At 46.1% G+C, this 23,459-nt stretch overlaps 2 protein-coding genes across 3 annotated transcripts in view; both read right to left on the reverse strand.

Annotated features, from left to right (window-relative positions):
• The window catches only part of LOC129712047 (allograft inflammatory factor 1-like), a 35,592-nt gene extending 29,193 nt beyond the window's left edge, over window positions 1–6,399 (reverse strand). Inside the window, exons 1-2 of one of the 2 annotated variants that reach the window (XM_055660196.1) lie at window positions 4,761–4,961; window positions 4,613–4,674 (exon numbers count right to left, since the gene is read on the reverse strand). In XM_055660196.1, coding sequence (XP_055516171.1) covers window positions 4,613–4,674; window positions 4,761–4,785 — 87 coding nt within the window. In that variant the 5' untranslated portion in view covers window positions 4,786–4,961. Of the gene's footprint in view, window positions 1–4,612; window positions 4,675–4,760 lie in introns of both variants that reach the window. The other variant, XM_055660195.1, reaches the window with a different exon arrangement.
• An 8-nt stretch (window positions 6,400–6,407) lies between these two features.
• Window positions 6,408–23,459, reverse strand: part of LOC129712046 (laminin subunit gamma-3-like) — an 82,239-nt gene continuing 65,187 nt past the window's right edge. Inside the window, 11 exon segments of the mRNA XM_055660194.1 lie at window positions 6,408–8,624; window positions 8,849–8,949; window positions 10,257–10,415; window positions 10,573–10,772; window positions 11,924–12,026; window positions 13,576–13,722; window positions 14,879–15,026; window positions 15,888–16,022; window positions 19,101–19,186; window positions 19,814–20,016; window positions 21,716–21,854. Coding sequence (XP_055516169.1) covers window positions 8,582–8,624; window positions 8,849–8,949; window positions 10,257–10,415; window positions 10,573–10,772; window positions 11,924–12,026; window positions 13,576–13,722; window positions 14,879–15,026; window positions 15,888–16,022; window positions 19,101–19,186; window positions 19,814–20,016; window positions 21,716–21,854 — 1,464 coding nt within the window. The 3' untranslated portion in view covers window positions 6,408–8,581.

The raw sequence follows: 23,459 nt of genomic DNA on the forward strand, positions 1-23,459 counted from the left end.
ATCTATCTCTGCCTTAAATATATCCACTGACTTTGTTCCCACCGCCTTCGGTGGCAAAGAATTCCGCTGATTCACTACTGACTAAAGAAATTCCTCCTCATCTCTACAAAATAGAACCAAAGGTGCTTTTACATTTACAAGGTAGTTCAGACTGAGCCGAACATCTCATCCAAGATGTGGCACCTCTTACCTTGCTCCATTCTCTCAGTATTCTTACTGGCGTCAACCTCAAACTCTGTGTTGAAGTGTCTGAGGTGGGATGTGATCAAAGAACCTTCTGATTCAGGGGCAAAAATGTTACCAACTAAGAGCTACAATTGAAAGAGTACTGACAGCCACAGCTGAAATTGCGCACAGTATCAGATTCTTTGGAATTCACTTTCAAAGTGGGGCTCAGCTACTGAGTAAATACACAAACAAGCCAAACCCCCACACGTTCAAAAATGCAACTCATGACTAATTGACTTAGTCCGTAATTTGAGCTACCTATTAGCTCTCCTGCAGTAATGCTCGCAATATCAGCTGCTGCGCAGTCGGGTTACAATGAGATGTGTGATGGGTAATATTGCGTTAGAACGCTGGGTAATCTGATTTGATCCTATAAGTCTATAAAGTCTAATTGCTGTAAGAAAAGCTGGAATCAATGGGAGTGCTTATTATGGCTAAAGTATATTGGTAAGAGGGTACAGAAATAGGCCATTCAGCCCTCACGACTCTTCTGTCATTCGTCAATTTCTGCTGTCTAATTTGCAACCCCATTAAGCTGCGTTATGATCCATGCCATTTAAATCCCTTTCCGAACTCAGAGCCAGTAATTTTACTCCTCCTCCCTAAATATCCTGTAGCACTATTTGAAGAACAGCATGGGATCCCAGCTAATGTTTATCCCCCAAACTATAATCATCAAACCCTTATCAGAGCATTCTCGAATTGCTGCTGATGCGATATGCATGCGCAATTAAAGCACTTTGGAACATCCGAAGGTCATGACGTGTTCTGTAAAATTCCAAGAATTTAATTATTTTCATTCTTCCCTACCGCTGATATATAACATGATCATGAAGGTTCGGCAATAGGACATCAGGCATCCTGCAATGTGGTCAGAGTCAAACACCTAACCAAACAGAATTCTTTGCAAGGGCGGGAGAATCATCACCCCCTCCACAACGCCCACTTTTTGTACCCATGTCTACAACGGCTAACCCTTTCTCTATTGATGCTATTCCAGACAGACAAAACAAGCAGCAATGGGATCTAAGTTCACTGGTGAGGAGACTGTGATTTGTAAACTTTTGGCAATAAACGCAGGTAATGTTCACTGTGAGGATCCAAGCCAGCGTCCTGTTGACCAACAGCGGTCAGGAGGTCAGGAAGGAGATGCAGTTGTCTTTGTTCGTGTTCGACCTCCGTCTCAATTCATCCACCTCCGCTGTATCTGTTCCCAAGATGAGCCTTTCCATTCTAGGACATCCGAGATAACCTCTTTTCTTTTTTCCCCTTCACTCAGTCTCCTCTGTGTCCTGTATTTCTGCTTCGCTCCCCCTTCCCCCCAGATGGAACAAGGATAGCGTTCTCTTGGTCTTCACCTTTCACCCCACCAGCTTCCATATCCAACACATCGGACATTTCCCTCACCACTAATGGGATCCCACTGCTAGTCATATATTTCCATCTCCACCTTCTGCAGAGACTGCTCCCTCCACAACTCCTTGGCTCACTCATCCCTTCCTACCCAAGTCATCCCCTCGCCAGGTACTTTCCCCCTGCAACTGCAGGAGATGCAACACCTGTCCCGATTCCTCCTCTCTGGCCTCCACCCAGGCCCCTAGCAGTCCTTCCAGGTGGGACAGAGGACATGCACCTCCTCTAACCTTATCTTCTGCATCCAGTGTTCCCGAATTGGGCTCCTGCACATTGGCGACACCAATCGTAGACTCGGCGACTGTTTTGCTGAACATTTGTGCTTGGTCCGCCAAGGCAGACTGCATCTCCTGGATGCAATCCATTTTAACTCCCCTCCCCAATCCCACGCTGACCTGGGATGTCAGGACTTTCATATGAAGAAAGACTGGATAGACTCGGCTTGTACTCGCTAGAATTTAGAAGATTGAGGGGGGATTTTATAGAAACTTACAAAATTCTTAAGGGGTTGGACAGGCTAGATGCAGGAAGATTGTTCCCGATGTTGGGGAAGTCCAGAACATGGGGTCACAGTTTAAGGATAAGGGGGAAATCTTTTAGGACCGAGATGAGAAAAACATTTTTCACACAGATAGTGGTGAATCTCTGGAATTCTCTGCCACAGAAGGTAGTTGAGGCCAGTTCATTGGCTATATTTAAGAGGGAGTTAGATGTGGCCCTTGTGGCTAAAGGGATCAGGGGGTATGGAGAGAAGGCAGGTACAGGATACTGAGTTGGATGATCAGCCATGATCATATTGAATGGCGGTGCAGGCTCGAAGGACCGAATGGCCTACTCCTGCACCTATTTTCTATGTTTCTGTCCAGGGACATCTCCATTGCCAGAGTAAGGCCACACACAAACTGGAGCCTCACATAACAGCACTTCATGTTCCACTTGCGTAGCTTACAACCCAATGGTCGTTGAATTCACCAATTTTAAGTGACCTCTAACTAACCCCCTTGCCCCTTTCTTCCCAACCCCCCCCCCCGTCTATGTGTGCCACATGACTCCCACCTTTCTTTCCTCCACCAGACCCCCACCCCCCCCGCCAATTTATTTCTCCCAGGCTTCACAATCCACTACTATTCACTCCCACAGTTCTTATCTCTGCCCTTCATTCCAACCATCTCTGTCAAATGAAAACCCTTGTCCGTGTAAACCTATAACCTGGCTCTGCCACTTTATCAGCTTCCCCCTCCCTCCACAATCATTCTGAAGAAGGGTCTTAACCCAAAACATCACGTGTCCATGTTCCATGTTCTCCAGAAATGCTGCCTGACCCTCTGAGTTACTGCAGCACTTTGCATCCTTCCGCCAATCACCAAAACTGAGTGTTCCCAGCAATGCACATAGACAAGGGTTGGTGCAGCTGGTTGCTTATCATTCAATGAACGACCTTTAGGGGTCTGCATGAAACTTGATCTTCCAGTTGTCTGTGAGCAAATGTTGCCCACTCATACATTCCAGGGCCCGGCTGATGGAGCAGCTGTAGCTTGCTGCACACCACAAAAGCTGTAGTGGGAAAGGCCACTGATACACGCATCCTCCCCACCTTGTACACCAAGTGCCTGCAAGCCCCTCTGACAATTTAACCCTGGGACATACGTAAAGGAAAAAGATTATCAAGCTGATCAAGTGTAAGCATTCTTAGTACGTGAAGTGATCTGACTTGGACCGTGAGTGGCAACATGCAAAGAATATTTGAAAGTATTAGGAACACTGTAAATAGATCGATTGTAAACATGTATTGTAGCGGCACCAGCTAGCGCACGCAGATATCGAACCCGGCGTTCGGAAGCCGCGGTCACGTGACTCGGGAGGAGCTGTTGTTTCCGCGCGGTTTTTCACTGGCGCGTGTGTTAGTTCAGCGCTGACCACCGTTGTGGGCAGACGTGTCTGATAAGCCTGTATGCTGGATATCGAACTTTTGAATAAACATAGAAAATAGGTGCAGGAGTAGGCCATTCGACCCTTCGAGCCTGCACCGCCATTCAATATGATCATGGCTGATCATCCAACTCAGTATCCTGTACCTGCCTTCTCTCCATACCCCCTGATACCTTTAGCCACAAGGGCCACATCTAACTCCCTCTTAAATATAGCCAATGAACTGGCCTCAACTACCTTCTGTGGCAGAGAGTTCCAGAGATTTCAGTGTGTAGATCTGTTGGAAACTCCAGTACAGACCACTAAAGTATAGTCTTTCTGCTGACTGGATAGCATGCAACGAAAAGCTTTCCACTGTACATGTGGCATGCACCAAGGCAAATTCCTTGTATGTGAATACTTGGGCAATAAACTTACTTACTTACAAAAAACGAAACTGAGTGTATATTTGGGAGAAAAAGTGATGTGAAAGTGGGGAGTGTTTGTTGAACGGGAACTTGACTAAAAATAATTCAATGGGGAACAGAAAGTGGGCAAAGTTGACAACATCTCCAGGAGCAGTCACACCATTTAGGACAGACATGCCCGGGATCTGACAGCCTGGGGCTGATTTCCACAGAGCGGGAAATCGGCTTGAAGGCTTTAGTCAGACACGCGGGAGAGTGCAGGGGAAAGGAGAAGAGGCTGAGAGTTGGAAATAGGACCGAATGTTACAAATACAGTATACAATGTAAAATACAGACGAAGGGAGGGTGGCTAACGAGCATAAAGTAACACGGAATTAAGCGAAGGACAGAGAGGAAGCGAGTAAACAAACACTGGGAACATTGTGTTTAATAGAAAGTGCGGGAAGGAACTGCAGATGCCGCTTCACACCGAAGATAGACACAAAATGCTGGAGACTGAGGTCTGTGGGGTCTCGACCCATTCCTTCTCCCCGGAGATGCCGACTGTCCCGCTGTTACTCCAGCATCTTGTGCCTATCTCGTGGTGTTTAAGAAAGGGCGGGCGGGCGGGCGGCGTGCAGGGGTCGGCTGCTCACCTTGTTCACACCAGCCAAGCGCTCCTCCTGCTGCGCTCTCAGGATACCGAACATTTTGCCACCTTGAAGGGTGAAGGGAAGAAACAGAATTCAGGCCACAGTCGGAGAGGAGCCGCTCCCTCCCCCGGCCGGAGTGGAAGTTTCTTACCCTGCGCCTGTTGTCCCGAAGGCATCCTGTGAAGCGACTGGGGTGTCAGCCCCCGGCTGGAGCTGCCCGAGTTAATGCCTCGCTGTGAGGAGCTGAGCCTCGCCTCGCCTCGCACCAGAAGGGAAGGTCCCGGGACCACACGCCCGCTGCGGGGAGGCAGAGAAACTGCAACTGGTACCAGGGACACACCCTTAGCTGTCTGGGCAGTTCTGGCTACACGCTGTAGGGAGGGTGGAATTAGGTAACAGCAAAGATACTGTTTTTCTTCGATACATTATAATTGGCACATTGGTTTGAGTTAGTGCTCACATAAAGATCTGGAGTTTGGCGCAAAGCTTGGGTTCGGGTTGGTGCTGAGGTTGGGAGGTACTTATGCTTTGAGCTCAAGTTTGTTTCTGAAGTAATTGCAGGTTGTTATTTGTGTTGGGTTAGAGTCAGTGCTGGGTTTTAATGCAAGAATTTGAGTAGGATTTGGGAACGAGGGACAGATTTAAGCGTGATACTTTAAAAAAAAAATGAAGGACATTAAATGTCTAAATAATGTTATAAAGATAATCCAGATGAAGGCTCAAATCCTAAACTTAATGCTGGGCACAAACGCAGTCCCGTCAACCTCACTGAATTGGCAGCAGCATTTCAAAGCATTGTTTGTCTTGTCTGTAGCTAGTAACGTGAGAGGTCGACAACAACCACACTGACACCCGAAAGACCAAAAATCAATGATGCAATTAGCAAAATGGTTTGATACAATAAAGTGCAACATACAAAAGCCACACCGTGAACTGTGGTACACAACCATCAACCAAATAAATATTTAAGAATGGTTATTAAAAGCAGACCTGTGTGCAGAATCAATTACTATAAATTTAATTTTAGATGCATCATATTAAACAGAAAGACAGCAGAATAAATTTTGAGCGCAAGAATGAATAGAATGTGAAGTCTCCGTGATACTCTTAGTCTATTTTGCTTTCTTTTGAATTAAGATTCGAAGCAGGTTTGTGCTGGGAAAGAATAGAATCACAATTCTATTCCTTCAACACTGGATCATACTGACTCAGTCAGCCCATTTTGCCTTTGCAGGCTCTTTGAGAGAACTGTCCATAGGCCTCCCACTTTCCCCCTGCAAATTCCCATGACAATTAAAAAATGATCTTTATTTATTCTATTGAAAACATTAAGCATATAATTATACCGTATTGATTTGAGCGCGGCCTACAAGGGCCAATCAATTTATTTTAAATTGCGACATTTGGGATTAGCTGTAAAGATCTCGCCTCTAGATATAGTGGGCTCTCTTTTATTGAGCTTTGTAGTGATTGCATCTTCAAAAGACTTTACAGGGTCTACAGTTGTGATCCTGTAGACCAGCCTGAATAAATACATCTTTTTCCAAAGCACAACAGAGAAACAGTTGGATTTTTTATAATGACATTTGGAGAAACAACTTAACCACCTGCTGTTTCAGGTAATATAAAAGAGACAATCATTGACCGTGTCGTGGCCAATATTCTACTCATTATCACATCGCTTTTTGTGTACGTTTACTGTGTGCAAATTGGTTGCTGCGTTTCCCCACAAGTGAACTTGCACATAAAACACTGTGGGATGTCTTGAAGGTACAAAGTCAATACCAATTTATGTGGGATGTCTTGTACGAATGCGATTGAAGATGTGGATTGGGGAGGGGTTGTGTGGGAACTGGGATGGGTAGTTGTCTAAGGTTGTGTGCTGCTTGTGCACATTATAAAATGGACCTTTTATAATTTCATGTCATTTCAAGTCTGAAAGTCAAAACAACATTACAATGTCTGATAAGCAATCCTGTTAGTTTTGAGTGAATGCAGTCCATGGCTGTTTGAATACTTTACAAACAATACTGTGATCACTAAATGTTATTCCCTTATAATGTATCTGTGCACAGTAAATGGCTCGATTGTAATCATGTATTGTCTTTCTGCTGACTGGATAGCACGCAACTAAAGCTTTTCACTGTACATGTGAAAACTCAGCAAACTTGGTACACGTGACAATAAACTAAACTGAACCGAGCAGATCAATTTCCCTCCGGGGATGAATAAAGTTCTATCGTATCATTTAGGAATAATCTGAAATTCCTAAGTTGTGGATTCTAGGATGGGAAAATTCTTTTAGTATTGTAATTAGACTGGTGATTTATTGGAAATTACATTTTAACTCCTTAACATGAAACACCTTAATTGAACTTTTGGCATCCATGCCACTATCTCCTTATTGGTTCAGTGTCAGTTTTTTTTGTCTCATTACTCACCTGTCAAGTGTCTCAGAATGTTTCACTTTGATAAGACTGTTATTTATGCAAGTCACGGCTGTATGGACCAAAAGATCTCCACTGCTGTTGGGAATGAAGACAGCAGAGGACCTGAGTGACTGTAGAACATTTAGGACTTTCTCATGTTTGAGAGGGACACTTTATAAATGGTAGTTTGTTGGATTCATAGTTTTATAATACACAAATACCGTGATATGGAATGTATTACTTTGCTATTAAGATTAATCTCCAATTCATGGAAAACAACCTAAATCTGTCCTCAGTCGCTGATTATTTTACATTGTATTTTGTACATTAGTGGGTCTGAAAAAGGCCTGGCCCTTTAACTCAGAAATAGCTAATAAAATGAATAGTATTCCTTTCAAAGGCAGCCAAAGTATGAATGCTATATGGACAAAAAAAGGCCCAAGTTCAATAGAAACATAAAAAAATAGGTGCAGGAGTAGGCCATTCGGCCCTTTGAGCCAGCACCGCTATTCAATATGATCATGGCTGATCATCTAAAATCAGTGCCCCATTCCAGCTTTTTCATCATATCCCTTGAATCCTTTAGTCCTAAGAGCTGATAGCTTCCTCACTCACTTCACAGATTTCAAATAGAGTAAAGTAATACTGAGCTAGAATTTCACCAGCAAGGAGAATCTTCAAATTCTTATCATACATATGGATTCTTTTTAAAGAACATCATAACTGTACATATTTGTTAATGCTTGTATTCGTTTGGACCCTATCAGCATTGGTGATTTAGTGGTTGTTTAGTGAAAATTATATTTGAAACAAATTTGAATGTAAAGAGATTTACTGATCTCAAAACACAACCAGGCCTTTAATGGGTAAATGAACAAAGGGCTGGCTGAGGATTATTCAGTTTGGTCTCAATTTGAAAATAAGGTGACGGTTCCTGCATCCCACGCGCCTCCATACCAGGGACCAGTTACAGTGAGACGTTGCAGTTGTAATGCCACCTTGACATGGTGGGGTGGGGTGGTGGTTAGAAGGTGAGTGTTAGGTTTGGTGGTTATCGACTCGTTCAGCAAACAGTATGAAGGATTTTCAAGGCCACCAACCAGTTGCATGAGATACGAGAGGGTCATGGCTCTCCACAATGTCAAAGCTACTGACAATAACACAAAGAGCAGCTGAAGGAAAAATCTGAGGAATGCAGATGGAGTAAATGCCCAACCAAATGACCGATTTACAATAATCCATTAAATGGAAGTTAACTGGTGGCGTGGCAAATACCTCAGGGATATATCAAAAACTATCCACAGCCATCACCATCTTCCTCAAGTTTCATTGTCTTCTGGGCCCCACTTTGGCATAACAACCCTGGGGCAAGTTCTGAACAATGTCCTCCAGGTTCTTCTTGTCTGCCTCGATCTCCGCAATGTCCTGTTCAAATACTTTCATCCTCAGGGTCTGCATCCCAGAGGCTCCTTCCAACTTTTGCACCTTCCGCGTTAGTTTCTGATTGATTGCCAACCTGAGTGCTCCTATCTGATTCTCTGTCTTATTCAAGGATTCCTCTGTTATTCGGCCAATCTGTAGGCTCTCTGTTAAGAAAACATGCAAAGATATTAGTCTGGGTATAGCATGGCCACTCTCACAGCTCAATGATCAGGAGTTCTGCGTTGTGTGCCCCTTGGCATTGGAACACATTTTCTCCAATCCCATAATAATTTAACCCAGAAGACCCTGAAGCCAATGAGATCAACAACCCATCATCCAGGGTGTAATAATAATACTTTTAGCAGCAGAATGCGATCCTTGCACATACCTATTTTTTTTCAGCAATTCCTTCAACTGCTTCACGTCGCGATCAAGGGAGTGCTTTGCTTGCTTTGTGCTCTTTCTCAGCACCTCCATCTCACTAAGAACCTGTTGACAAGGGGAGAGAGAGGGAGACCAGAGAGTTAGTTTGGTATCCACTTTTGTATCATTGATTAGCTTACCTTCATAGTTCACCTTTTCTACCCTCATTGCCTTTTTAGTAGCTTTCTGTTGGTTTTTAAAACCTTCCCAATCCTCTAGCTTCCCTCTATGTTTGCAATATTAATACACCTTTGCTTTTACTTTTATGCTGTCTTTGACTTCCTTTGTCAGCCATCTTTCTCCCCTTGGAATCTTTCTTCCTGTTTGGGAAGAAAAGATCCTGCATCGTCCGAATTAGTCCCAGAAATTCCTGCCATTGTTGCTCCACTGTCATTCCAGTTAGGGGTCCCTTTCCAATCAGCTTTAGCCAGCTCCTCCCTCATGCCCGTAGTTGTCTTAACTCAAAAGTATCCAACACATCTAATTTCAATTTATCCCAATCAAACTGCAGGTTAAACTTTGTAACATTATCGTCCTTTACCGTATGCTCCCTAAAGGGCCTGTCCCACTTGGCCATTTATTCGGCAACTGCCGGCATCATATCAGGGTCGCCAAGAGATTTTGAACAAAAATGTTGCGACACTTGAAAAAACACCGCGCGTCAATATCATCACGTCATCACGCCACTGCATGCTGCATCACGCCACCGCATCACGCCACCGCACGCCGCATCATGCCGCGACTTTTTCGGTGACCTGATACGTCAGTTAATGATGCCGGCAGTCACCAAGTTGGACACGCCCTTAAGCAGATTTGTTTTTTTACACAACACCAAATCCAGAATTGCTCTATCCCTAGCAGGCTCGACCACAAGCTGCTCCCAGAAGCCATCTCGTAGGCACTCTACACATTCCTTCTCTTAGGATCCAGTACAAGCCTGATTTTCCCAGTCTACCTGCATATCAAACCCCCCATGACCACTTTCTTACGTGGCGAGTATATCTCCTGATGTAATTTGCACCCCACATCCTAGCTACTGTTCAGAGGCCTGTATATAACTCCCATCAGGATCTTATTACCCTTGCCATTTTTCTGAGATCTACCCACAGGATTCTACATCTTCTGATCTCATGTTATCCCTTGCTAAGGATTGAATTTCATTCTTTACCAGCAGAGCCATCCCACTTGCTCTGCTTATATGCCCCTCTTTTCGATAGGACATGTATCTTTGGATGTTCAGCTCCCAGCTCTGATCAGCTCTGGTTGATTTTGAGTTGAAAGCATCAAAGCACCAACAGGTAGCAATAGTTTAAAATAGTCAGGGCCGAGGGAGAATCTCCCTCTTCACACAGTTCTTAAAGTTCTGAAGCTACCTTGGCTGCCGTTTTGGTGTTCTCCTGGATGACAGACTTCCAGGCTGCGACCCGACCCTCCTGGGCATCAACTTGTTCCCGTGTGACTTCCAGCTGCGTGCGCAGTGAACCAGTCTGCACGGCCTCACCCCGTGCCTGCCTCCTCACCTTCTGGGCTTCCTGAAAAACACAAGGAAACCAGAGGTTGCCATTTGGAAAAGAATACAGCTGCAAGATTCTGCAGGCTTGGAATTTTATGTCATTATTATCTGGTTCATTATCCAGAGATATGGTTGAAATGTTCCGTGCGTGTGAAATTATATTGAGGGCCTGTGACCTTTGCAATGCCTCTGCTGACACGTGAGGTTTGCACGGCTGTGGCATTGCTGACTGCAGAACTCGACTGGGCCGCTCCCAACATCCGCCGGGCCTGGGCGGTCTTCCTCTTGGCCTCTGCGATTATCCTCTCGCTCAGCCCCATCTTCCTGGATGCCCTCTTTGTTTTCAGCCTCCTCATAGAAAACATTTGCTTGTTATCTGAAACAAAAATATAAAATGACCAAGATGAATTAAATCAGGAGGACAAGTTGCATTGACAAGACTTGACTATTTACAGAACAAAGACATTAAGCGCAATTAAAAGACTTGTGAGAAAAGATATTCCTCCATTGTCTGAGCAGAACAAGGTGCGGTAATATTAGCAGTGGAGTTTGGCTGCCAGCATCACGTCTCACACTTTTTCCACACAGAGCTTGATAAATGTATGTCTTTTCCCTGAAACGTGTTGAAGCCAGGGACGGGAGTAGGTGAGATGATAAGGGTTGGTGGGAGGAAGCAATGCTGCACAGGGGGCTGGGGATGGTGTGACACTGGGGAAGGCTTCTAAAGTACCTGAAGCTGCCATCCACTCCAACTATAATCCTGACACACCCTTCCCCAAGGCTGCCAACATAATCCCAGCTACTGCTCAATTATTTTACCCCAGTCTGTGTGATAGCAACTGTACAAGCCTGGGCATCTCTCTGTGTACACCAAGCCCCACAAACAATAGCAAGAGCCCCACAAAGGATCTTTAGTCAGAGGGTAGTTAATCTGTGGACCTCATTGCCACAGAAGGTTGTAGAGGCCAAGTCAGTGGATATTTTTGGCATAGGTAGAGACATTTTTGATTAGAACGGGTGTCAAAGGTTATGGGGAGAAGGCAGGAAAATGGGATTAGGAGGCAGAGATCCGCCCTGATTGAATGGCAGAGTAGAGTCGATGGGCCGAATGGCCCACTTCTACTCCTATGACTTGTGAGCGTGAAGGATCTATCCCCAGCCTGTTCCACGTTTCACTGTCCTGCACACGCTCATCATTGGTCACCCGACACACCAATTTGCTCAACGTCCTACTTTTCTAAACCAGTTCGAAAGTAATTACATTATTTGCACGGTGGGCAAAAATGCTGGAGAAACTCAGCGGGTGAGGCAGAATCTATAGGCGAAGGAATAGACGACGTTTCGGGGCGAGACCCTTCTTCGTCAGTCTGAAGACCCGAAACGTCGCCTATTCCCTCGCTCCATAGATGCTGCCTCACCCGCTGAGTTTCTCCAGCATTTCTGTCTACCTGCGATTTTTCCAGCATCTGCAGTTCTTTCTAAAACACATTATTTGCAAGGATGACAGGCAAAAAAGAGACACAATACCTTCCAAGGTTTTCAACAAAGCGAGCCCTGCTTGCTTTATCTGTAGCGCTTGGTGCAGTGACACATTTGCAGCGGCCTGCACAGATTTGACGCGTCTCAGGAACTAAATGCGGAGAAACAATCAGTTATTCAACAATAGCCGCTGAATACGACTTCTTCCCCATGTTAGCTGTCGAATATAAATAGAGCCAACTGCGTACATTCATGCAGCAGAGAAATGGGCTCTTTGACACAATGAGTCTGCATGGACTGCCAAGCACCCATTTACAGCAGGCAGTGAAGAAAGCGAATGGCATGTTGGCCTTCAAAACAAGAGGAGTTGAGTATAGGAGCAAAGAGGTCCTTCTGCAGTTGTATAGGGCCTTAGTGAGAACACACCTGGAGTGTTGTGTGCAGTTTTGATCCCCTAATTTGAGGAAGGACGTTCGTACTATTGAGGGAGTGCAGCGTAGGTTTACAAGGTTAATTCCCGGGATAGCGGGACTGTCATATGCTGAGAGAATGGAGTGGCTGGGCTTGTATACTCTGGAGTTCAGAAGGATGAGAGGTAATCTTATTGAAACATTATAAGATGATTAAGGGTTTGGACACGCTAGAGGCAGGAAACATGTTCCCGATGTTGGGGGAGTCCAGAACCAGGGGCCACAGTTTAAGAATAAGTGGTAAGCCATTTAGAACGAAGACGAGGAAACACTTTTTCACACAGAGAGTGGTGAGTCTGTGGAATTCTCTGCCTCAGAGGGCTGTGGAGGCCGGTTCTCTGGATACTTTCAAGAGAGAGCTAGATAGGGCTCTTAAAGATAACGGAGTCAGGGGATATGGGGAGAAGACAGGAACGGGGTACTGAATGGGGATGATCAGCCATGATCACATTGAATGGCGGTGCTGGCTCGAAGGGCCGAATGGCCTGCCCCTGCACCTATTGTCTATATTCTTCCCACTTTTCTTCCCCAGACTCTACCATTCACCTATGCAGTAGCGGCAATTTGCAGTGACCAATTAGTCTTTGCCCTGCTCCTCTGTGGAAAATGGGGGAGAACCACACAGTCACAGGGAGAACATGCAAACTCCACACAAACAGCAGAGATGGCTGCAGCTGTGCCACCATGTTAACACAGGTGGGTGGCACAGTGGCACAGCGGTAGTGTTGCTGCCTTACAGCGCTCACAACGCCGGAGACACGGGTTCGGTCCCGACTACGGGTGCTGTCTGTACGGAGTTTGTATGTTCTCCTCGTGACCACGAGGGTTTTCTCGGAGATGTACGGTTTCCCCCACACTCCAAAGACGTACAGGTATGTAGTTAATGGGCTTGGTGTATGTGTAAATTGTTCCTAGTGTGTGTAGGATAGTCTTAATGTGCGGAGATCGCTGGTCGGTGCGGCCTCAGTGGGCCAAAGCGCCTGTTTCCACACTGTATCTCTAAAACCTAAAACTAAAACGGGCCTCGCTTGACCCAGAATAAAAAAAGGAAAAAAGAGAGAAAAGAAAAATGGTTTGCGATTCTAAATTGCCTTCTATGACATTTCAAGGACAATGAAGCTGCCTGAAGACACAGATGCAGCTTGACCAAGCCCTGTCCAACACTGAATGTCCATGCCATGAGACACTGCAAATAAGAGAACGCAGAACACGCTCCAAGAGTTATCTCACCTGCTCATACGTTTGTTTGGCTTCTAACCCATTGGTCAAGTTCTTCACCAGAGGTTCTATCACCATGAAGAGTTCCTTGATTTTCTGATCCTTGGACCAAAGTGCATTCTCCAGATTCTCAATCTCTGCGGTTAAGTTCTCCCAGCTCTTTCAGACAAACAAAAACCCAATCAGAGAAAGACTCTTTCCTCACCATGAGCATAATTTCACTGGAACAGAGACCAGTGAAGGTATCGGTTGCATACGCAACACTGCAAAAGCATCTTGGATGTTTAACGGAAGCACTGACATGAAAACAGCTCACAGGTGAGTTATCAAACATTAACAGAAGCCACATGAGGATATTAGGGCAGACGACCAAAAACATAGAAGGAGGAGAAAGAGGAAGAGCATTTGAGGGAGAACTCAGAGAGTTGTCCTCGAATTCGGATGACCTTGGCTGCTGATGGCAAGGGATAAAGGGAGACATAAACATGTTCTAAAAACAATGAACCCTGCAGGAATTTAGGGGGGGGCAATTTGTCTGCAAATACAGGCAGTCACCAGAGAAAACGTGGCTATTAGTAACAGGCCTGTCGAACACAATTGACCTTTGAAGGGATGTGACGCGGATTGATTCAATCATGGCATGCTTTGAAAGGTCAGATAATGACCAGTGGCAGGGTCACATGTCAAGTTTGTAAAGAAGTTATATTGAATGTCTGGACGTTAGACAGGTAATGCTCATTAATGGCATGTAATGAAATGACACATCACTTGTCACCATGCTTGGAGGATGTGATTTTCTTGATGTGAACATGGTCACGTATACCAGTGAACAAAGGAGCTCGAGTTTGGGCTGATTACTTTGGCTGAACTCATACATAGAGCAGAAACATCCACAACAAAACGTTGTGCCCCCCATGGCCAATATACAACAAATCTCTGAGGAACGGTCTTAAAGCAACTGACCAGAGTCTACAACCCTGAAGATAGACACAGAAAGCTGGAGTAACTCAGCGGGTCAGACAGCATCTCCGAAGAAAAGGGATAGGTGACGTTCTGGACCGAGACCCTTCAGACTGAGTCTGAGTCTTGAGTCTGAAGAAGGGTCTCGACCCGAAATGTCACCAATTCCTTTTCTCCAGAGGTGCTGTCTGACCCACTGAGTTACTCCAGCTTTCTGTGTCTATCTCCGGTTTAAACCCAGCATCTGTAGTTCCATCCTACACATTTTGTCAACACCCCTGATACACATCCAGGCAGATTGAAGTAACATCACAGGAGATGTGCTAACAGCAGATGGAAGAGAAAGCACACCGACCTCCAGCTTTATCTCAGTGTTATTCAGCAGTTGAATTGAGCTTGAACCTCGAGCTTGTTGAATTTTGACGTATTGCCTCTTTGCTTCCTTCAGCACCTCGCTCGCCTCCAACTCCAGCTCTTCTATTTTGTTCTGGAACACCTGCAGTCTGCAGAGTTAAAGAGCAAACACAAATGAGCACTTTAATGCTTTGAGTTACCTCAAAGACGACTCTTTTTAGAACAGTAAAAAGGGAATTAAAGAGAAATACTTCCTTGCCCTGTCCCAAAATCTTCCCCTACGACTGTCCCCAATGCTAGTCCTTGCTCCCACCCTGGCTCAATCTCTCCACCTCAACCAATGGTCCCTTGACAGCACGTCCAGCCAGGCCCTTCCTTCCACCCCCATCCTGCTATTTGGGACCTGCACTGGGAGCGGCTGCCAATGCCCAGCCCACGTCCTCAAGAAAGGAAATGAATCCAACTTAAATTTCTCGTGGAGAGCAGAGTCTTCCTGCTGTTCACCACAAGGTTGGTCACTGCCTGAGCCTTCCACAGCCACCTTCTCCATTGGCCGAAGAGCTGCTCCTTGAGCCACACTGTGGACTTTGATCAGCTGATGGTACCATGGAGATGATCTTCACCATGCACCAACCTGAAGTCACGGCATTGGTGAAGCCATGTCGCCACCTGTGTGTCCGTGCTGACAAGGTTCGATTCACATACAGAGACCGCGGGTCTTTCAATGGCATCACTCATCATTAGAGTTAACTGCCTATAGAGCTCTACTCAGCGGGATCAGTGCCCTCCTCCCATTCTGATTTCCTCAGCCTGTCTTTGCGCCAAAAATCCTTGAATTCCTTCTGTGAATCATTCCGGTGAATGGCATCAGTCACAACCTCTCCTTAAACCCCTGGACTTCTCTCCTCCACTAAGATGCCCTTTAAAATGCATCAACCATCAGGATCTTTGTGCTTTTTTGTGAATGAGGCATGTGGGTTGCAGGGAGATGGATTTAGCAACTCACTCACCGGTCCTCAGCCTGCGTGATATCTCCTGCTGGGGAATTGTCCTCGAGGATGCCTGACAGGAGGAGGTAACTTTGGTTGGATGCAGCAAGGGCTTGTCTCACCATTGTCTCCACCTCTGCTGCTTCTCGAGTGTGGCTGCAGTAAATGAAGAGGGGGACAGGGATTCAATGGGTGATTTTTCCATAACATTCTCTCCTTCCAAGTTGTTGGTTCATGTTGTAAGATCCAACAACCCTAACATGTCAATATTATTGGTGTTAGTTTATTATCATCAAATATACAGAGATACAATGAAAGGCTATTGTGTTTGGGCAATCCAACTAAATCAGATAATATGAACATGAGTACAATCAAGCCACAAGCAAGCACAACAAGTAGTGCAAAGAAATATCAACGTATGCAGAAAATAGTTTTGCAACATTGTCATATTAGTGATTTTCTGAAAGAAATCTATGTCACAGAAAATGATAGTGCAATAATTTTTAAAGGCATGATAAAATCTGCATTGTTGTGAAATAATCTCTTACCCTGACAGTTAATTTTATAAGACTGGAGTCTCATTCCTTCAATTACTGCCAGAGAAGTAAAAAATAATGAATGGCTCCCATGTGACATATCCCCATCTTGGCTTCTCACTCTTTATTACCATTTCTGAACACAATTTAACAATGAATTAGACCCTGCAGGTGTCAGTGAGGATTCGACCATAACATTAGCTTAAAAATAACGCTGGGTCAACCCCGTGTATTAGGCGCTGATCCCTGAATTGGATCTACAACAATATGATGTCCAAGGTTGTATGCAAGCTCCGCAGGCAGCTGCCAGCATTGTGAGCAACAAGCACTGTTCCCTTGCAAGACACAAAATGCTGGAGTAACTCAGCGGGACAGGCAGCATCTCTGGAGTGAAGGAATGGGTGACGTTTCGGGTCTCGACCCGAAACGTCACCCATTCCTTCTCTCCAGAGATGCTGCCTGTCCTGCTGAGTTACTCCAGCATTTTGTGTCTATCTTCGATTTAAACCATCATCTGTAGTTCCTTCCTACACTGCTCCTTTGCAGCTGACCGCCAAACCCTGGGCAATATTGGCTGATATCCAAGATGTGGCAATGAAGTGGGGATTGGATGGGCCATTCTACAATCATTGGTTGAAATGCTGAAGGATTAACAATTTTGCTAAAAAGGTGAACATTAACCACCCCAATAAAATATGAACGGTTCAGATAAAATATGGATAGTCTCTAATGCAAGTTTCTTATCCAAGGGAGCAAGTTAATTCCCAGTCCTGCACACCTGGTGATTTTCCATTTTCCACAACCATGGTGTGCTCTTGTACCGGGAGCTCACCTGGAGTTGTCTGAAGCTCATCTCCTGCCCCGATCCCAAAGACCAGGGTGGAGGGAGTTGGCAACGGTGGCGGACGCTGGACAAAGGGCCAAGATGGTGGCAGATGGAGGAGAGGATTGGTGCCACCAGGGCAACAGGCCTTTAAGGCCAAGGTAAGACTGCACTCTTAAGAACTTTGAAACTTTGTGGGCACCAGAAACGCGGCACCTCTTTGTGCACCGTCTCGGTGTCGACCACTTGTACTTGCTGATAATTGTGCTTATCTACAGCATGATTATACTGGATTGTACACAAAGCAAAGAATTTCACTGTACCTGGGTACATAGGTGACAATCAAGTATCATCATCAAAACAGAGCAAATGACACCCACTGAAACTGTAATACCAGTGCTAACCACTGTGTGGCACAACAAGCATGATTTCCCTCCTCTGACATGCTATTGCTTTCCACAGGAATGGGCACAGCGCTTGGTATGAGGGTGACTATCCTCCCTCTCACTGCCACCTGGTGACCCCCCCAACTCCAGAATTCAGGTTTGTGGCCACTGGGTGTTGACTAGTATGATGATTTACGATCAATTGTAGCATCCATTGACCTTGCTCACTGTGTGCGAACAATGGCCCCAACATCAGTTGCATGTGTTAGTTAAGGATGAGGTTTGCGTTAAAGGCCCAGTGGAGCCATTTGCTTGGGTTAAAGAGTCAATGAAAAGCAAATAATCTTAAAATTAAACCTTGACCTATTCAGCAACCAAATCTAGAATCATTATTTCATTCCTAGCAGAAATAAAATCTATATCCTTTGCTTTCCAGTTCAAATCAACCAGAGCATAAACCAGCCAGGACAACGTGGGACTGCAGCAGTTAGTGCTGCTGCCTCACAGCTCCGGTTCAATATTGACCTCAGTTGTTGTCTGTATTCTCCCAGTGAGAATGTGGGATTCTACCCGCTGCTCTGGCTTCCTCCTTTATCCAAATGATGTTCTGGTAGTTTAATGGGCTGCTGTAAATTGCCCCTTGGTGTTGATAAGGGACAAAATAATTTGACGGGGAAATCAAGGTTTAATCAAGGATCACTCATACCCTGGCCATTCCCTTTTCACCCCCTTCTCCAGTCAATATACAAAAGCTTGAAAGCATGTACCACCAGATTCAAGACCAGCTTCTTCCCCATTGCTATTACACACCCCCATAAACTAATGATGTATTTCACAATCTACATCATTGCAGTCCTTGCATTTAAAAAAAAATCTGCACTTTCACTGCAGCTGTTAAATTGTGTTCTGCATTCTGTTTCCTTTTTAGTACGTGCCATCCTAGCGTGTGGTTTGTTAATACACACGCGGTATGATTCCCCTGGTCACTACGCAAAACAAAGTTTTTCACTGTATCTCGGTCCACGGACAATAATGAACCAACACCAACATGAGAGGGAATACACACGGCAACAAGTTGAATCCAACGAGGGGAACCTGGACTGCTCTGTTTGAAGCAAAGCAAGGGCCAACCCTGCCTGTGTGCGGTGATGAGTAGGTGAGTAACAGAGAGTATAGTACAGGTAATCCCTTCATTACGGGAGTTTACGTTCCAAAAAGCCATCTATAATCATAATTTTGCATCATGTGAAATCACATCATCTGCGAATGAGTCAAGAAAAAAATGTATGTTTACTTCCACAAATTCTGAGAGGAAATTTTTGTTCTGTATCTTGATTTTTTTTTAAATCGTTACTTGTGAATTTGGATGTTTCTAATACTGGAATCCTGTAAAGGCGGGGGGGTGGTGGGGGGGGGGGGCAGAGGGGAGTCACCTGCAAAGGTGTAACAAGGTGCAAGAACCCAGGCTGAACCTAGAGTCAGAACTTGCCTCTCCGCCAGAGTGCGGGACTCCCGAACCACCCTGGTCCAGTTCTGGGCTTCATCGCCGGGAACGCCACGAATCAGCACGGGCACCTGCTTAATCGGAAATAAATATTATCACTGCCCTGTAAAGTTGTGTCTGCTACATCGTTGCAAAGGCCCGTACACTTGCCAGTCTGAACTCTTCAAGACTGTTCATATTAGCAACGCCACATTCTGCACTGGACATTTAAACAATGAACGAGCGCCCAATACCGTGACTCGATGATGGAAGGGGGAATTATGAATTGCCTCTGATCCCTGGTCAGCGCCGTGGTAACTAAAGAAGTGTCAAGGTAGGTGTTGCAGGATAGAACTGCGGACAAGGCAAGTGGCCTCTTGTTGCTCACTGATGAGGTGGCCCAAGTTTGTGCGAGTGTGGGCGTGCAGGAAATGCAAGCTCACACTCACACATAGGAGTGGGATGTGGTCAGTTACCATGCCTCCTAGTGGTGAATATCCAGACTGTCACAAATACAGCAGTCATTTCAACCCATTGCCGCTGTCGATGGGGCTGAATTGGAATAGCTCAGGGAGAGAGAAATAAAATCCACTCTGGTTATTAAAACCCTTGGCCGATGTGAAAGAGAATCAGATGGCAGCTTTGTGGATGAGCATAAAATAGTGGGTGGCGTGAAGGGAACAAATCTGCCAGTGTCTGGACCAGCCACTCAGCTGTACCACCTTGTCCAGGGCCTCTCTGGCTGCTTGGAGCTCCCGGTGGCTGCTGCTGACGACATGGTGGCTGCTGGACACTAGGTGGCAGCGCTTCTCCTCGCTGCCCTCGCACTCCAAGGCTCGGCTGATGTTGGTCAGTTTCAGGCCAATCCTCTCCAGGGACATCTCCACCTCTCCCACCTGCTGCACAAAGAGGCTCTGTGGACCTGCGACAAACACAACGTTTCAGCAACAAACAGTCCAAGGCAGCTTCCCTCACCATGTCGATTGTTGCATTTGCACGCAGCGCCTTTAACAAATTGTGCAACACAAACATTACACAAGTTTGACACAGAGGACCATGAAGAGATGGGTGTGGGCGAAAGAGAGGAAGAGGAATTGCAGAAGGAATGAGACAGGCAGTTGAAAGTGTGGAATGTGGAAGTCAAGATGTTCCAAGGCTGGATGTAGAGGCCCTCATGGATGGGGTGACTGATGAATCAAACATTAGGGGCTGGTAATGTGCATTCCATCCAACTCTGACAGATCTGGATTGGAAGCTTTAAACACCCTAATATCAAAAGCGAAGCGATATCCATTAGGGATTATGAGCAAAACACAAAGTGCTGGAGGAATTCAGCGGGTCAGGCAGCATCAGTGGAGGGAATGGACAGGCAATGTTTTGGACCAGGACCTTTTTTCAGACTTACTCTGCAGTTTCTTGTGTCTCCATCAGGGGTCAGCTGGGCTCAGAGAGTTACTTATGTCAGGAGTTGTGGCTTCAACCCCACTCTGGGGACTTGATGCTCTGATGCTGCTTTTCAGATGACCGGGATCAGGCTTTAAAGTAATGCGACCATCTTAAGTGGATACATTTCAAAGGCAAGCTGCCCCATGTCCTGGCCATTATTTATCCTAAATCAACACCAGAGTGAGTACCTGCGTGTTATCATATTGGTGTTTGTACCAGTTTCCTATGTGCATCTAGTGACCATCTAATTTTGGCCACTTCAACAGAGGTTGGTTGTCAGGTCCTTGGAGTCTTCCCAAGGTGGTGAACTATGTCAAGTACAATTTCCAAATATAATAAACCAAACTCAAACTCATGAAATATTCCTTAGCTAACTTAGTTGTTTACTAGGAAGAAGGGACCACCCAAAACTTCACCCATTCCTTCTCTCCAGAGATGCTGCCTGTCCCGCTGAGTTACTCCAGCGTTTTGCGTCTATCTTTGCTTTTTATGAATTATGCATTCACAGGACGCGTGCTTCACCAGCGGGAGCAGTATTGATTGCTGATCCTGATTGTTTTAGGTTGCCACTTTTGCACATCTGGTAGAACCTGCTGCCTCACAGCACCAGAGAACCGTGTTCGATCCTGACCTCGGGTGCTGTCTGTGTGGAGTTCGCACGTTCTCACTGTGGCTGCGAGAGTTTTCTCCAGAAGCTCCGGTTGCCTCCCTCATCCCAAAGACGTGCGGGTTTGTAGGTTAGTTAATTGCTTCTGCAAAATTGCCTTGAATGTGTCGGGAGTGGATGAGAAAGTGAAATAACATGGAACTAGTGTGAACAGGTGATCGATGGTTGGCTTGGACTAGTTTGGCCAAAGGGCTCGTTTCCATGTTGTATCAACATGTTTTACAAAATCCCACCTCGTCCATTATAGCCGTCACTTTCTTGAACCTTGAATTTTTCTGATGAAATGCTGTGAGTATCAGTCCGGGAGCAAGACCCAGGGATGATGAAGGACCAGCAAAACAGTTCTCAGCCAGAATTGTGTTGGAGAAAAACAAGGTGAGTAACTGCAGTGGAGGCAAAGACTCCAGCAACAGCATACTGACGGTGCAGGGAGTGGATGTTGCAACAAATGGATGAGTCTACCTTCCTCCTCCTATCATGCTTTTCTCTACTGCTGCCCCTCACTCACCCTCCTTTGACTGCACCTCCATGTCTTTGAGCGCTGACTGAAGGTGGTTGGTGTAAAGTTCATACAACTGCTCAGGGTGGCTGCTGAATTTGTCCAGTTCTTGCTTCAGCTCGTTCATCCTGTGCTGCAGCCGCTGGACCTGGGGAGGGAAGGATTGTGAGTGCACGGACCCTGGGCACAAGTTAATTACAGCCCCCTGTGGTCTGCTCAGGAAAATACAATGCGGCTTGCCGCCAACAGCCGCAGAACAAACATCTTCCCAGAACAGAGCCAGGGACCCTGAATGGTGAATCTGGGGAATGCATAGCCACAGAAGGGTGTGGAGGCCAAGTCAATGGATATTTTGAAGACAGATACAGATAGATTCTTGATTAGTACGCGTGTCAGGGTTGTTGGGAGAAGTCAGGAGAATGAGGTTGAGAGGGAAAGATGGAGCAGCCATGATTGAATGGGCCGTGATGGGCCGAATTGCCTAATTCTGTTCCTATCACTTATGAACTGACAGGCTTGATCCTGTCGGGAAGGCTGCAGTAAAGGCTGAATCCCTCTGGCTACTGAGATGCAGGATCTCTCTCCCTCTGCAGACTGTGGCCCCTGCCTTTGCCTAGTGACTAGATTGAGGTCACCCACCTCCCCAGCCACATCACCGGCACCTCCTTCCACCCGCCATCATCTCAAACTCCACCCGTCTCATCCATCACTACACTGCTCCACCCCAGCCACGTCAACCCACCCTGCCACCTTCCAAAGCCCATCCCCTCCTTCTCTGCCTCCACCTAACCCCCCCTCCTCCTCCCCTTTGAGAAAGGGCACAACATGTGGGTCACAGAGTGTCGTAAAGCGAGAGACTGAGGCCAGGAGGGAGCTACAACATGTTAAGAGTATTTTTATAATTAACATGCCACTGGACTTACAAAATTCTTATGGGGTTGGACAGGCTAGATGCAGGAAGAAGTCCAGGACAAGGGGTCACAGCTTAAGGATAAGGGGGAAATCCTTTAAAACCGAGATGAGGAGAACCTTTTTCACACAGAGAGTGGTGAATCTCTGGAACTCTCTGCCACAGAGGGTAGTTGAGGCCAGTTCATTGGCTATATTTAAGAGGGAGTTAGATGTGTGCCCTTGTGGCCAAGGGGATCAGAGGGTATGGAGAGAAGGCAGGTACGGGATACTGAGTTGGATGATCAGCCATGATCATATTGAATGGCGGTGCAGGCTCGAAGGGCCGAATGGCCTACTCCTGCACCTAATTTCTATGTTTCTATGGACGCGATGCCAGGCCAGATCAGTGAATATCTCTTTTGGGGACGGAAGCACAACTGGGAATAGTGGACAGCAGGACCTGGGCAGGTTGGGGAATTGGAGCTTATTACAGGTAAATAGAGGGATTTCAGCTGTGACTGTTGGAGTAGTTGAGTTGGTGGATAACCCAGTGCATGGGTGAGGGTTTCAATGGCGTAACAGCTAGTGCGGCACAGTGGCGCAGTGGTAGAGTTGTTGCCTTACAGCGCCAGAGACCCGTGTTCGATCCCAACCACGGGTGCTGTCTGTACGGAGTTTGTACGTTCTCCCCGTGACCTGCGTGGGTTTGTCCCGGGATCTCCAGTTTCCTCCCACACTCCAAAGACGTACAGGTTTGTAGGTGAGTTGGCTTGGTATGAATGCAAATTGTCCCCAGTGTGTATAGGATAGTGTTAAAGTGCGGGGGATCATTGGTCAGACCTGTTTCCACGCCGTATCTTTA

This window comes from Leucoraja erinacea, chromosome 31 (assembly GCF_028641065.1).
Source record: "Leucoraja erinacea ecotype New England chromosome 31, Leri_hhj_1, whole genome shotgun sequence".
In the NCBI taxonomy this organism is placed as follows: Eukaryota; Metazoa; Chordata; class Chondrichthyes; order Rajiformes; family Rajidae; genus Leucoraja; species Leucoraja erinaceus.